Below are 14863 nucleotides of genomic sequence, written 5' to 3' on the forward strand. Positions count from 1 at the left end.
GGATAATGGAACGGGATAAAATTAGCTCAGTCGGGGAGAAAACAGATTTGCCTTCTCGGGTGCCTCTTCTCAAACGGGCAGAGAAGAGAAAAAATTAAAACTTGGTCCCCCATCACGATAAAGCCTACAATTCATCAAGGTGACCATCTGCCAATGAAACTGATAAGGAAAATGTTATTAAGGATAAAACTTGCAACCTCCGTTAAGTTCTTTTCCCACTAAGGAAGCATAACTTTTCCCTTTCATTCTTCCTCTACCTTCTATTTATGCTTCCAATTAAGATCTGTCTGTCTAAAAATCGGTAATGTGGCACTCACGAGCCCTGTTAGTAATGTATTCCTTTAAGCTACGTTCTAAAACCAAGCAGGATCCATAAATCATGCCTCTTCTTGCATGAAATGAGAAATGCTACGGTCAACTGAAATTTCTAGAAAGGTGGAGAGGTGGAGCCACCCCAGTTATTTTTCTGCAATTTGCAATAATTGCAAATGCCTCCTAGGAAAAACTCAGCATCAGTAATCCTCCAGCTCACATGTAAACTAAATCATCACAGCTACCTATAAGCAGGGAAACCCCAGTATGCACAGCATTGGGCATCCGGAGGTAAGAGGAGGGGCAGCAAACAGCTCTACCCCGTATCTGTCTGGAGCCTTTGTCTCTATCATCCATTTCCTTCCTTTTCTGTACAAACCTATGGCTGACTCCTGCTGAGCCACCTAGTGAAGGGAAAACTGAGGAGACCTCCTGAGAAGTGAGATGTTGGCCTGGAAGCCCAATATGTTTATTCCAAGGCAAATCCATTCCACAATTATGTATCTATTCAACATCTTAGAATGCACCGCATATTACTGAATCTTAGCCCCAGAGGGTTTCACTTGACAACACGTGGTATTTGGGGCTGTGGGTGGGAGGAAAGAAGGTGGTAAGAAAATGCCCCTCTCTGCTTTGATGGGGAGAGGAGGTTAGAATCATCACTATTCCATGTTGAATGAGAGAATTTTCTCTCTCTCTCCCCGATGGGGCTGAGTAGAAAATTCACAAGCTCGCCCAAATTGAATGAGCCTGCTGGGCTGGGTGACTGCACTTTTCAAATATGCTAGTCCCCATTTAGGGCTATTTTGTTTTAGAGTCTCTGTTTAGCTGTGTACTTACACTCCAAGCAAATGAATCACAAAGGGTGCAATTTTGTAAATCAAAAAATCAAGAAATAAATAGGCTAGCAACTAGAAAAAGCCAGAGAGGGACAAAGCCCTGGCAATTGTTTTTCAAGCCTCAGCCCAGCTGTGTTTATTTCCAGCTGATATATATCCCACGAGGGTCAGGCTTCGGGTGGGAGGAGATGAGCACAGGGCCTGAGAGAGCAGAGCAAAGTCGCTGTGCAGGGCGAGCACGTGGCTCTAACACGTCAGGGCCAGGCAGATGTCCTGGGCGCCTGTCCTGGGCGCCTCAGAGAGACAGCGCAGCCTTGAAGTCAGACAGGCTCCATAGAGTCTGAAGTGTATTAAGTACACACAAGAAATGTGCATTTCAAATATGCTGAATTCTGTAAAGAGAAGAATGACTTTTTAAAATGCCAAGTCCCTTCGTTCTGTCACTGTTATAGTCAACCTGTGTATGATGCCACCTATGTCAAAGGGAAGTGCTATGGCCACTTCCAGACCAAAAAGGAGAAGAAGGAAAGAAAAGATGTGCCTTCTTGAGCAAAGAAAGACATTTAGATTCTATAAGAGAGGTACCCGTGAAAGTGATCTTATTCAGAAACTATTCTGGTCACTGGGAAATAAAACTAGAACTACAAAATATTTACTTTCATTCTACTCTTCAATTTACTACTCAATTTCAGAGAAATTAAAGCATCAACAACTGGTGTTTATGCAGGTGACACAATCTGCTGTGTCACCTTTAGTAAGTTTCTTAATGTCTCTGAACCTCAGTTTCCTTATCTTCAAAATGAGAGCAGTAATGGCACCTATCTCAAAGGCTTATTGTGAGGCTAATGAGAGACCATAAGCAACGTGTTTAACACAATGTCCAGCACGTGGCAGGAATTTAACAAAAGGAAGCTAAAACTGCCTGAGCCTGACGGCTGAGAAGTCCAGCTTTGGTGAACATTTCTACCACCATCAGCCATTCAGAAATGAGTCCAACACAGCCCAGCCACCATCTGCTCCCTTTAACCTTAGCTGAGACTCACTGGCCTGCGAAGGCATTCGAGAGAGTCAATTTTTCAGACTGAAGAAGCAAGCTGTGTGCATGAGTTACCTGAAACTGTAGTGTACACACGTACACACACACACACACACACACACACACACACACACACACACACCCCACACATATTTTTTTAAAAGCTCCTTTAACCCAGTCCATCATGGAGCCTGAAATTCCCTAACTCGTTCACTCCTTAAGATACTTTGTTCATTTTAGGTGAGCTTAACAGACGATTACATGGGATCGAGGAACCATCAGCTACTTAACACTTGATAATAATAATCATATCTATCACAGATTCAACACCAGTTTGTACCAATCAGCCCTGTAATCATTGATAATCCTGCCAACCATACAAGGTAGATATTGTGCCTATTTTAAGATGAGGGCACTGAGACCCAGAGACTAGGTCAGTGCTCACAGCCACAGAGCTTGTAAGTGATGGAGCAGGAATTCAAACCCAGTTCTGTTTAGCTCCAAAGCCTATACATTCTGCCACATGTTCCACTACACCATGCTACCTCTGCTTTCATGAGAATTAGTTCTGCAGAAAATGCATTAGTACCCACTGTGGTAGAGCAGTTAGGGAGGGTCTTAAAGAAATAAAATTAAACACAATTTAAATGTATTTGGTAGCCAGCCTCCAAGACAGTCCCCAATGAACCCTACCTCCTGGTATCAATGCCTGTGCATAGTCCCCTCCTGCAGTGTATCAGAGTTGGGCTATGAAACCAACAGAGTATATCAGGAGTGATGGTAAGTCACTTCTGAGGCTAGGTTATAAAAAGCATGGTAGATTCTGCCCTGTTCTCTTTTGGACCACTTGATTTGGAGGAAGCCAGCTGCCATATCTTAAGGACACTCAGGCAAGAAACTATGACCTCCTGCCAACAGCCATGTGAATAACCATACTGGGAGCAGATCTTCCAGCCCCCGTCCAGCCTTCAGATGACTGCTTCCCTGGTCAACACTTTGACTCTAGCCTCATGAGAAACCCTGATGCAGAACCACCCAGCCAAGCTGCTCTTTAATTCCTGACCCTCAGAAACTTTGTGAGATAATAACTTTGTTGTTTTAAGCTGCCCAATTTGGGGGTCATTTGTTACACAGCAATGAATGATACAGTACAAAAATCAGATGGAAGTCAGGGCTTAAAGAAAGCCTTGGCCAAGGGGAGTGAAGAAGAGTATTCACCAAAGGGTAATAAAAAGATCTGGTGCATGAGGATAGACAAAAAGGAGACATGGTTTGAAGTGAGAAAAATATTGTAACAGTAGTAGCAAATACTTATACATCAGTTCCTGAGCAGTGTTCAAAGTGTTGTTGATATATTAGCTCATTTAATCCTTACAACAATCCTACAGAGCAGTGGTAGAGTTATCCCCACTTTACAGATAAGGAAACTGAGGCACAGAAGACAAATAATTTGCAGGCGTCATTCAGCTGGTAAGTGGTGAAGCTGGAATGCACCCCAGGCAGTCCAGCTCCAATTTCTGCACTCTTAACCACTCCACACACTGTCTCTCAGATCAAAAGAGAAACTGGAGAAAGCAACAAAAGCCCTACAAGTGGATCAGGGGTCTGAGTAAACCCCAAGCTTTTGGTCTAGATTCCTTCACTATTGTTTTGATAAAGGTAATAATAAAGTACACCATAGAGCAATGTTCCATTGATTTCATTTTACCCTTAAAACACTCCCGGGAGAGAGGCAGAAGAGATACTATTATCTCCATTTTACAGAGGAGATACTATTGTCTCTATTTTACTGAGGCTGAGCGATGTTAAGGAATCACTGGGATCCCTTAATCTGAAACCAAATGAGTTTTCTTGGCAAATTAGGGAATTTTTCAACTTTAAGCAAATTCTGATATGTTGGAACTCCCTTGTTTACCTTACTCATTGATATTTGCATTTACCTGTTTACATTTCAGATTCCATGGGCTAACAAAATAATAAATCAAAGAGGAAGCAACCCCATGAAAAGAACATGAGATTCATATACCACCTCGATTTCAACCAGAAGAAAACACATTCATAACAAAACATAATCACAGTAGTATTCAATTTAAGCAAACAAGAGCGGCAAAATTAAAGTCAGAGCTCGGGGCCTCTTTCCAAGACAGTAAGATGGATTGAAATAACTACGGCTACTCCCACCAAAGATATAATTAAATTAAATATGCATGCCCATTGTTGAGGAATAATCATTACAGTAGCTCCCAAAGAAAAAGGTGTTTATATCTAGTCAGTTGAAAAAATATATATTACTGAGTTTTCTTCCCCAACAATACAGCAATGGTGAAACCTACAGAAATGTAGCAAAGCTAATGCCAGGCTTAAAATATGAAGGTGCCAATGGCAGAGAACTGGAGGGTTTCAGACAAACCTAACAGCTACACTATCACAGTCCCCCTCCCCCAAGCACTTCCATTTCATCTGAACTGCACATCTATAGGCTCTTCACACTGTCTAATCACCAGGGGCTTCTTTTTCTGTTTATACTAGGATTTCTTTTATTTGGGTGGAGGAGGACGGGGTGTGATCTGCCTGTTGTCTCACCGATTATTTTAGAAACAGTGCCCTCCCCATCCACAGCCTTCCTTCTCAGGTCTGCTATGGAGAATGATATTTACGTTAATGAATGTTTCCTCTGCTGTTACTGGTCAGGCAGTTAGGCCTTCCAGACCCTCGTGGCCCCGCAGCTCAGGTCTGTCTGCAGGCCTCTGGGTAATCAATCCTGTTTCTTGGCAACGCTGTCAATCAGAAACTCCCCTGAGTGGCACCTATCAACAGTTCCCAGCAGGCTGAACGTCCCCACTCCCTCTCCCCTTTAGGTTTCATGGTAACACAGACTTTGAGCCTGCTGTTGTCCCATCATGGAGTGGAATTTGTTTTCATTTTTCTCTGCTTGTGTTGATTCTTTCCCCCTGCTTTATCCTCTCAAGACTATCATAGAAAATACAGTACTCAACATGAATTCCCCAGAGGGCTTCTTGGCCGTGGTTTCAATATACATTATTCTGTATTTCTCTTCTTTTCCTTCTCTTGATCTTTTGACACCTCAGACTCCATCCTGCCAATTGCTACAACACCACCACCAAATACACCACCATATATTGGACTTCTTCTCAGTGCCCATAAACCCGAGCGAATTACCAACAGGGAATTGAGTTATTCTCCCCATGTCCAAACAGTCCCTAATTTTAGTATTACCAAACTATATTTGCAGAGACGGCGCATGCTGGATTTTTCAGGACCACCCCAATTTCAGATAATCTTCTCTTCAAGCCAGCGTGGTTCCAAGCTTTGGTTTGGAAAATCAGATCGCAGCACGCTGCCAGAAGCCACACAAATGAGCTGATTTTAAGTAATTATTGTATTGACGTCTTTTTCCTTTGCTCACTCGGAAAGCCATCAGCACTAGAAAAATACGTATTGCAATTAGAAATTGCATCTTTATTTTCTGTTAAACCAAAAGGAAACCTTCCTTACTGCACGGCACACTGGAGACCGTGGCTCAGACCCACTTGGGTTTTGTGAGCACCTGTGCCCCACCCCACCAGCACTATTGCATGAGCTTGCACGCGCATGTGCACGCGCACGCGCGCACACACACACACACACACACACACAATGGCTAGCCCTTATCCATTCTCAAGGTCATACTCAGAGAAGCCACAGCAATGATGGCATGAGGGGCACTAAGGAATGATCCTTTTCTCTCTACTTCCCTCAAGTCTTAGGTTTGTGTTTTCCAGGATTAACCACTCCTGGCAGGCACTTTGCTCACACTGTCCACGTACAAGAAACACCTAAGGCAACGGGCGATCTGTTCTCACTATCTTGGCAGCTTCCCGCACACACAAATGGGAATACGATCGCTTTCTATGAAATCTCTCCATAAAGAGCGAGGTTGGTCGGCACGAAAAGTATCAGTATACGAGCAGCCTTTAAATGAGAAACTGGAGGAGTTTCCTTTCAAGGATTACTTCTGCGGACGTTTGAGCTATAGTATTTGCTAAGGTGGAGCGTAAACAATGGCGTTAACATAGCTAAAGAATAAACCAGGAGATCAACAGGAAACTGAAGACAGCCTGAGGAAAGGGAGAGGGAGGATGTAATAGCAGTAACAGGCACTTATGATCACAAATCATGTGCCATCTCCGTGCCCAACACAGCACATGCGTTCTCTTCCGTGATCCTGACATACGTCCCAGAGGGAGGACCTGAGAGGCAGAGTGAGGCTGCTCACCCAGCTAGAAGCAGTGGAGCTACAGCTTGAACCCCACATTGCCTGACTCCAAAACCCTAGGTTTTAATCACTTTGTTACTCTACGCAGCCAGCATTGTCCAGGGGAGAGGGTTAATGTCCCTGGATTCCAAACTCCCTTCGCTAAACACCCTTTGCTTTGACTCTGTATCCACCGAATAGTGTAATTTGGCCTCTCTGGGGTCATGACTGGGGGAGTCTTGTGCATGCTGTGAGAGTGGTTTCTCCCTGTGTAATGATGAATTGGTGGTGCCCTGCCTACCTCAGCCTCCTGAACTAAGAGTCAGGTCCCTCCAAACCGGGACCAGATCCTGGAATGCTCTACCTGCATGCAGCCCTCCTTTGTATAAAACCTCCACCACATCCAACCTCCAGTTCTTACTTTTGTCTTCCATAGACACCACACCTCAATTTCACGCTTTAACTAAGGGATAATGGCAAATGCAAACTCTTGTTAACACTTTGAGGGCCTCACCCTCCATTGTTTTAACTATATGCTCTTTTCCTCTCCTCTCCACATAAGTATGTTTTCTTTAAAACCGTAAGACCCCCCATTATCAATGTTCCTTGAAACTGGTTGACTCATACATACCAGTTTTATTAGTACCACCACATTACCAGCTTGTCCTTGTCCAGTTTCTTGGCTCTAGTAAGAAGAAATAACTAATATTTGAGGTAGTCCCTTGGTCACCATGCTAACAAAATCTTTTATGTACATACATACATATTTTGTTCTTATATATATGATACATTACATACAGCATCTATGTACAAAATACATTTTTATCTATCTGTTTTATCTAAAGAGAAAGTCTCTGCCAAGAACTGAGCTTTTACCAAGTCCTAGGCAGGTCATGCCCCAAAGGCCTGTCCTGCCTACACTCATCTATGCAGATATGACCTGATTCCACAGGGAGGATCTGTGATCCAAGGGGTACTAGTATTAAAGCTCCATTTATCAGGGCCTGATGTGAAAAAGTGAATGTGGCCAATCAGAGTCCTCTCTTGGCATTTGCCTGGGAAACACTGGCAGATGGATCTAGTGAGTGATGGTGCTGAGGGTAAAAAGGGGGCATGAGGTTGGGCTCAGGCCAGGACAAGCCGTGAGCATGCTGACGTTGTGAGGGGGCAGAAAGTCACAGTTGTCTAAAGAGGGTCGAGAGCCTGCTTGGAACAGAGGAGATGGGGCTGGAGTAGACACACGTGGAAAAGCGTCTGCCAAAGAATCTTGGTTTTCATGCTAATAAGCATGGTGGAGAAAGAATGATGTCTGGGAGAAGGAAGAGAAGAGCAACAAAGCATCAAAGGAGGTTAGAAATGAGCAAATGACTGTCAATCAAAGGTGTGGTTGGGAATCCTCTCACTTTGCTTTAAGCACCTATATGTCAGATTCCTTTAAAAAAAAAAAAAAGCAAACACTGGTACCGGCTGTAACACGTGTAATGTCCTAAATTCTCACCAAAGACAAACTTGCCCTACAGGACAGTCAAGATTCTCACTAGTCTCAACTAGAATAAGAAAGACACTTCCCTACCAGGTATGGATTTACGTTTTGTTCTGATCAGAAGGTTCATGTAGGTGATCACACACCAAAGGAAAGACAGTGACTGTGCTACAATGGTCTGTAAGCTTTATTAGTGTGAGCAGAATAAATAGAGGCCTAACATCCATTCCAGCTTTCTACGTGTGGCCTGCGGTCACGACCACTGCATTGTTGCCGGTCACAAACCTCCTGTCACTGCCACTTAGCACCATGCACTATGCACAGTCCTCAGCCCAGTCCTGAGGCTCTCCAGTTCCATCCCAACACTGATCCCGGACTGGATATGAAACTCTTCCATAAACCCTCCAGTTTATAGGAAGCTTTCCTTTTCCTGTAAAGCAAAGACATTTCTATTATGGCTGCTTACATGAGTCTTTTCACCATTCTTGCTGAATCCTCTACTTTCACTGGGGAAGCTGGACATGGAAGGGCGTTACTGAAAAGTCAAGTCAAAACTAAAATTAGGGGGCTTCCCTGGTGGCACAGTGGTTGAGAGTCCGCCTGCCGATGCAGGGAACACGGGTTCGTGCCCCGGTCCGGGAAGATCCCACGTGCCGCGGAGCGGCTGGGCCTGTGAGCCATGGCCGCTGAGCCTGCGCGTCCGGAGCCTGTGCTCCGCGGCGGGAGGGGCCACGACGGTGAGAGGCCCGCGTACTGCAAAAAAAAAAAAGAAAGTTAAAAAAAAAAAAAAAAAAACAAGTAAAATTAGGGCTTCCCTGGTGGCGCAGTGGTTGGGAGTCCGCCTACCGGTGCGGGGGGCGCGGGTTCGTGCCCCGGTCCGGGAAGATCCCACGTGCCGCGGAGAGGCTGGGCCCGTGAGCCATGGCCGCTGAGCCTGCGCGTCTGGAGCCTGTGCTCCGCGGCGGGAGCGGCCGCGACGGTGGGAGGCCCGCGTACCGCAAAAAAAAAAAAAAAAAAAAAAAAGTAAAATGAAAACACTTTCCAGGCCCTGAAGAGTGTACAAAGATGGCTCCTTGCCTTAGCTGAGCTATGAGTACAATGGTGAAAACGTAGCACTTGGTACGTGGCCCGCAGCTCTCATTATTTTACAATTATATCCCGGATGTCAAATGTCCGTGTTGGCATTTAAAGCCTACAGAGCTGGTGAGTGTTTAAAATGGTTCATGTCTACTTTCTGCAAAAGTTAAAGTGAAGAGAAGACAGGTCTGTTTAACACAGCATGTGTTTTTCCTAACTCACCAGCAACAAGTCACAGGAAAGAGTTACACAGGTACTTACTATTTATAACCCATGGCTACATCCACAAAATACTTCCTTCTCTGTCGATAGACATTGTCTTTAAATCCCTTAAACAGAAAAGAGATTAAGTTATTTAACAGACTGCCAAAAAAATTAGCTGCAGAAGACCTAAAAAAAAATCACTGTGATGTTTATTGAGTGTCCAATTCAAATGTAATTTTTTTTCCTTGGATAACCACCTTGATGACACAGGCAGAAGCGAATTGTACTTACAGTAAAACCTCATTAAATTTGGGCTGTCTTAATTTGGGATGTGTGGGAATTCAGACTAAAGTTAACCTTTCCATGAAGCAGGCAGAATGGCTTAGTTAAGCAAACTGATATTGTGAAAAATATCCTTTGGTTTTCAAGTATCATTTACATGCAATTGATCTTAATTACAAATTAATCTTATCTGTTCATTAAAATAGGTCCCTTTAACATGGATTTTTCACTAAGAACCTAAATTTAATTGCTTTGTGTAAATTACCAATAAGTGTACATGTATTAAAATTCTATCATTCAGAATAATCATCAACACCCCAAATTAGGATGAATAAAGAGGTTTTGCTGTATGTTATGAGTACAGCCACACAAATGCAAAATCGATTACAAGGGATCCACGCACGATAGCAGGCTAGCTCCATTCCCCTGAGTTCCTATAGCTCTGACTAGTCTTCAGCCAAGTTCAAGATTTTACCCATCATCATGCACTTGGGAAATTAAACATCCTGTCTGCCATTCTCCCATCAAGTGGAATCCTTCTAAGAGGACTTCCTGGTTTACTCAATCATCTCCTCTAGTCAACAGACTTTCCATTTTCTTTTCCTTCAGCTAGTTTCAGACAATCAGTTCTTTCCAGGGTTGTTTGTTCAGACAGCTGGAAGCCCAGCAGGAGTTGTTTCAATCTAACTTCTTACCTGCTCAACCCTGAAAACCCAAAGGGAAACCAGGACGTGCTGACCAGTCTGAGAAGGGAGGCCAGGCAAGGAGACAGGCTGCAGGGGTCGTGGGCTCTGGAAGGAGAACTGGGACAGGCCCACAAAGGCCTGGACTACCTCTGCTCACCCAGTGTCCACTCAGACACTTACGCAAGGGGGCTACTCAAGAGGAACCTCAACTCAGAGAAACTCGTTCTGTTCTCTCTTCCAGCTGAAGGAGAACTGGCCTTGCAGTCAGAAATCTTCACAGGACCGTATGCTGAACAGAAACAAAGAACGTCCATTGCCAACAGCCTTTCTCTCAGGAAAGACAAAAGGTCACTAACAGAGGGAGACAGCGAGTGCCCTGAGGTCACCCAAAGGCCCTGCAGAAGTGAAGTACACCCCGCCCTTAAAGCTAGAACTTTCTTTCTTTTGCTACAAATTGGGAGTTTTTAAACAGGAGTTCACAGGCAGGCTTGCGGAGCCTTCAAATGTGTATATGCAAAATTCGTGACCATAGTTACAAAATGTGTGACCACCTTTACAAATGGGTATGTGAGCTAAGAAAAGGTCTTATGCCATAGAGGGTAGACATGGTCGCTAGAAAGTATGAATTTCAACACTCACTAGTCACACCAAGCAACCTGGTGGTGGTAAACAAGAATTCCAAGCACCTTGATTACTCAAAAAGAAAGCAGCCCGTGACAAAAGGAAAAGAGTTATGTGAAAAGCTCAGCATCTGTTCCCTGGTTCCTGCCCAACCGGACACCATGGTAACAGCACCGTAATCTGCTGGGCTTCCCAGAGAATCTCGAGTATCTCTCCTTGGCAAACACCTGCACCTTTTCCAGGCATGAAAGAGAGTGATTTACTCATCATGCCTCATCAGCCTAGTGTGGCGGTGATTACACAAGTGTTATGGGTGAACCAGAGCTTCCAGCATTGAACTGTGGACTGGCAAAACAAGACAGGGATGCTAGCTACACTAGCGATTACAGAGACACAGCATTCCTTGGCCAGCCATTCTAAATTGATGCCAGGGATAAGGTTACCAGATAAAAATAGAGAACACCCATGCAATATTTGGGGCATACTTATACAAAAAAATATTTGTTGTTTATGTGAAATGCAAATTTAACTAGGCATCGTATATTTTTATTTGCTAAATCTGGCAACACTAGCACCCAGAGAGTCTCTGCTGCACACTACCCTTCCTCTCTCAATTTAAATCAAGAGGAACTTGATTTAAATCAAGACCCAGCTAGCACCCAAAAGTGCTCAGCTGAATGTACGTTGGCTATCCCAAAAAGTCAACCTGGGGGAATACTGGAATCATTTGCGGAGCTTTAAATAACACTCCAAACCTGGACACATTCCCAGAGGTTCTGATTTAAGCACTCTGAGGTGAGATCCCGGCACAGGAAATTTTTTAGTTCTCCAGAGATTATCTGAATGGAAAGCTAGGGCCGAAAATCACTGAGTTAGGACATTAGTTCTCAAACTTTAGAGTTCATCAGAATCTCCGGCAAATCTGTTTAAGTGCAGATTCCAGGGTCCGTCCCTGGAAGTTCTCATTCAGTAGGCTTCAGATGAGCCTCAACATATTGCATTTTTAATAAGCACCTTATGCAGGGACGTTGAATCACACTTTGAAAGACCCTCTCAGTGTAGATCCTTGCTACTCAAAGTGTGGTCCGCAGATCTCCACTGTAAGCCTCAACTGGGAGCTCACCAGAAATGCAGAATCTCAGGTGCACCCATCTGCATTTTGCAAAGATCCTCCACGTGATCTGTTTGTCCATTAAAGTTTAAGACGGATGGACCTACATATTTAACCCTTTCTAGGGAGCCTCAGCAGCCTGACACATTCCAAGCCCCTTCTGAGCCATCTCAGCACAGAGTGCCAGCCTAACGTAATCATCCCTGCCTTAGGACTGGAATTATTCCCAAGCACAAAAATTCCTTAGAAACTTTTTTCTATCTTCATCAAATAATAACTTATAAAAAACCACCAACTTACCAATATCAAATTGTGCATAATGAATATTTGGTGTGCTTATAAAAGAAATACATACAGTAAAAAAAAAAAAATGATGAGTGAGGTAGGAGATTGCTAAGTACTTGCAATTATTTCAAATGGCTGCATAGAAAATAAGAGAAGGTATCATAAGGTGGGTGTAATTAGGAGTAATGGAACAAAATTAAGCCCAGGAAAATTTATGCTGGGTATTAGAATAAATTTTTTCACAGCAAGGTCAGTGGTTCCTGTGGTTGTTCTGACCCCCTTCTCCAGGCTGAGTAATTTCCAAACTAGACTAAGGGGAGCATTTGGAAATAAGAGGTTAGCAAAAAATCCTTTACTGTCCAGGCATTGATCAGGATGATTTAATACAGCATTTCCTTTCCTGGAATTAAGCATTCGCTCTTGCCAAAATGCTTTCCAGTTGTTTTATTAACTAGGCTTTTCAAACACTCCCTTTGAGCTCAATAAGCATTTTATTTCCACTTTTTACATGAAGAATTTGAGTTGCAGAAGTAAAGGAACTTGCCCAAGGTCATCCTGCAAATTAACAGCTGGTGTCTGGGCAGTCCTGTTACTGCTAAGCTCTTAAATCAGGCTTCTGTGCTAATTCTGACTCCTCTGAGGTGGAGAAGGGGAAGATAAACAAATGGATGATTATTAAAAACACTTCTGAGTATTTTTCTAAAGTTCAGGAGCTTACATGTGAACTGCTGGGAATTATGCTGGCAAATATAACACACTGTGTCTTTGAGCGAATTCAGCTTTTTGAAAATCATGAAATTGAATTAGGTTTTTTTGACCATTTGTTTGAATGGTATGCTATGAATTGGTTTGAATTTGTATTTTTGCCAAAAGACTGGTTCCACTGAGAAATTCCCTCTTGCTGAAGTTGTCAGTTTCCTTTAAAGCAATGGTTCTCAAACTGAAGTGTGGGCTTGTTCAAACCAGCTCCCAGGTGATACTGATGTGGTTGGTCCCAGGACCACACTTAGAGAACCACTGCCTACAGTCTCACTATCAGATTTCCAGATATCCTCCATTTAAATAAAATGAATATCTGAAAACCATTACCCTCAGACCACAAAGTCTCCTATAAGCATGACCAATCTGCTTGGGTTTCACCCTTTAATATGCTCATTTTTAGAGAAGGGGCACCGGGGTGGGGGGAGTTGCTTGTAACAAATGAGTATATTGATTGCTTCTCCCAGACTATTAACTGTACTTCATTCCGACCATAAAGAAGCTCCAGGCCTCTTGTATTAAATAAAAACTGATGTAAAGGGGGAGAGAGGGAATAATGGGAAATGCTTACTACATATCATATTTCTTTAAAGGTGGTCATTTTTATTGGAGTAGAGGAGAGATGGCGATAAATAGATTCAGGGTAGATGGGGAAAGAGAGGCATCTTCCATTATGGTCTTATTCTATCACCCTCTGCCTTTCCACTGAGACTGAAGTCCCCCACATTACTCTACCCCTTACTACCTCCAATCAAGGAAAATAGCAGGAGAATTTTACTCTCTCACTGAGCCCCTTAATGCCTACAGTCCTTCCCAGTTTCCCAATGAGGTGATCAATTTCAGTTCATTGTTTTTCCAAGGGTCACCATCTTCAAGTATATTTCAGGCTGTCTAATTCTATTGAAATATTCTGCAAGGTTTATACCCTCCTCCTCTCTCCAACCCTTTTAAAAATAAATGCTAGGTGGAAATGCCATCCTTCTAACCTGCTTCCAGCCAACGCCTATGTACAGGGAAACTATCATAACTCTCAGTTATGGGGAATAAATAATAAATTGCTCTATAATACAGCATTACAGCACAGAAGATGGCACACTGCCTGGCAGACGGGCAGAGCTGGAAGAGCACATGTGGAATGGATTTTACTGCACACTTACTGGGTGATCGGCATCCAGCTCAGAACCATACATGAGAACTCTGTGAGAACATTTGTCTAACTCAGAGATCTTCCGGGGAAACCAGGGCACATCCTCTAGCTCTGCTGGAAACACAGTGCAGGTTCAAAATATTAGCTCACAGATTGTATTTTCCCCTTTGCAACATTTGTCAGATTTGCAAAATCACCCGACAAGCAAAAACTGGGCTTGCCTTCTTCCTCTGTCCAAATGTTCTCTGGCGGATTCAGCGTCACAATCGTGGTTTGAAATTTCAGTGACTGAATGAGCTCATTGAATTCCGTTTTGCCACACTCACAGTCCACAAAGATTTCAACTTCCGAACTTCTTCGCCGAGATTTCCTGGACTCAATATGAACCATATTTACATGTTTTTCCTGTGGAAATATAAGCAACATCTCTTAATCACCTTCAGGGCACAATAAAAGGGATGCCATGGGCTGCTCTTGTCCAACTTGTAAGCAAAAAGGTACCAAGTGCCCACAAAAGAGGAAAAGACAACCTTCTCACCGTTTGCTTGACTAAAACATGGAAATGTTTTCCAACCATTGTCTCTATTAATAAGAACAGTAACTATGTGTAGGATTTCCTGTCTCATTTTTAACAAGGGGAGGACATTAAGATATATAAAGGGCCCTATAAAATGTGTGATAATTATGAACTTTATCATTTCCCAGATCAATCCACATCCCACTGGTGGTATGCATGATTGTTTGGGAGGAAATTAGTTTATTGTCA

At 43.3% G+C, this 14863-nt stretch overlaps 1 protein-coding gene across 3 annotated transcripts in view; it reads right to left on the reverse strand.

Moving 5' to 3' along the window:
* TPH2 (tryptophan hydroxylase 2) overlaps window positions 1–14863 on the reverse strand; it is a 107822-nt gene that overhangs the window by 73371 nt on the left and 19588 nt on the right. The window contains exons 4-7 of one of the 3 annotated variants that reach the window (XM_060164566.1): window positions 14319–14502; window positions 14108–14211; window positions 9264–9331; window positions 8392–8460 (exon numbers count right to left, since the gene is read on the reverse strand). In XM_060164566.1, coding sequence (XP_060020549.1) covers window positions 8392–8460; window positions 9264–9331; window positions 14108–14211; window positions 14319–14502 — 425 coding nt within the window. The remainder of the gene's footprint in view (window positions 1–8391; window positions 8461–9263; window positions 9332–14107; window positions 14212–14318; window positions 14503–14863) is intronic. The other 2 variants (XM_060164568.1, XM_060164567.1) reach the window with 2 other exon arrangements.

The sequence above is a fragment of the Lagenorhynchus albirostris genome, chromosome 11 (genome assembly GCF_949774975.1).
Source record: "Lagenorhynchus albirostris chromosome 11, mLagAlb1.1, whole genome shotgun sequence".
NCBI classification, from domain to species: domain Eukaryota; kingdom Metazoa; phylum Chordata; class Mammalia; order Artiodactyla; family Delphinidae; genus Lagenorhynchus; species Lagenorhynchus albirostris.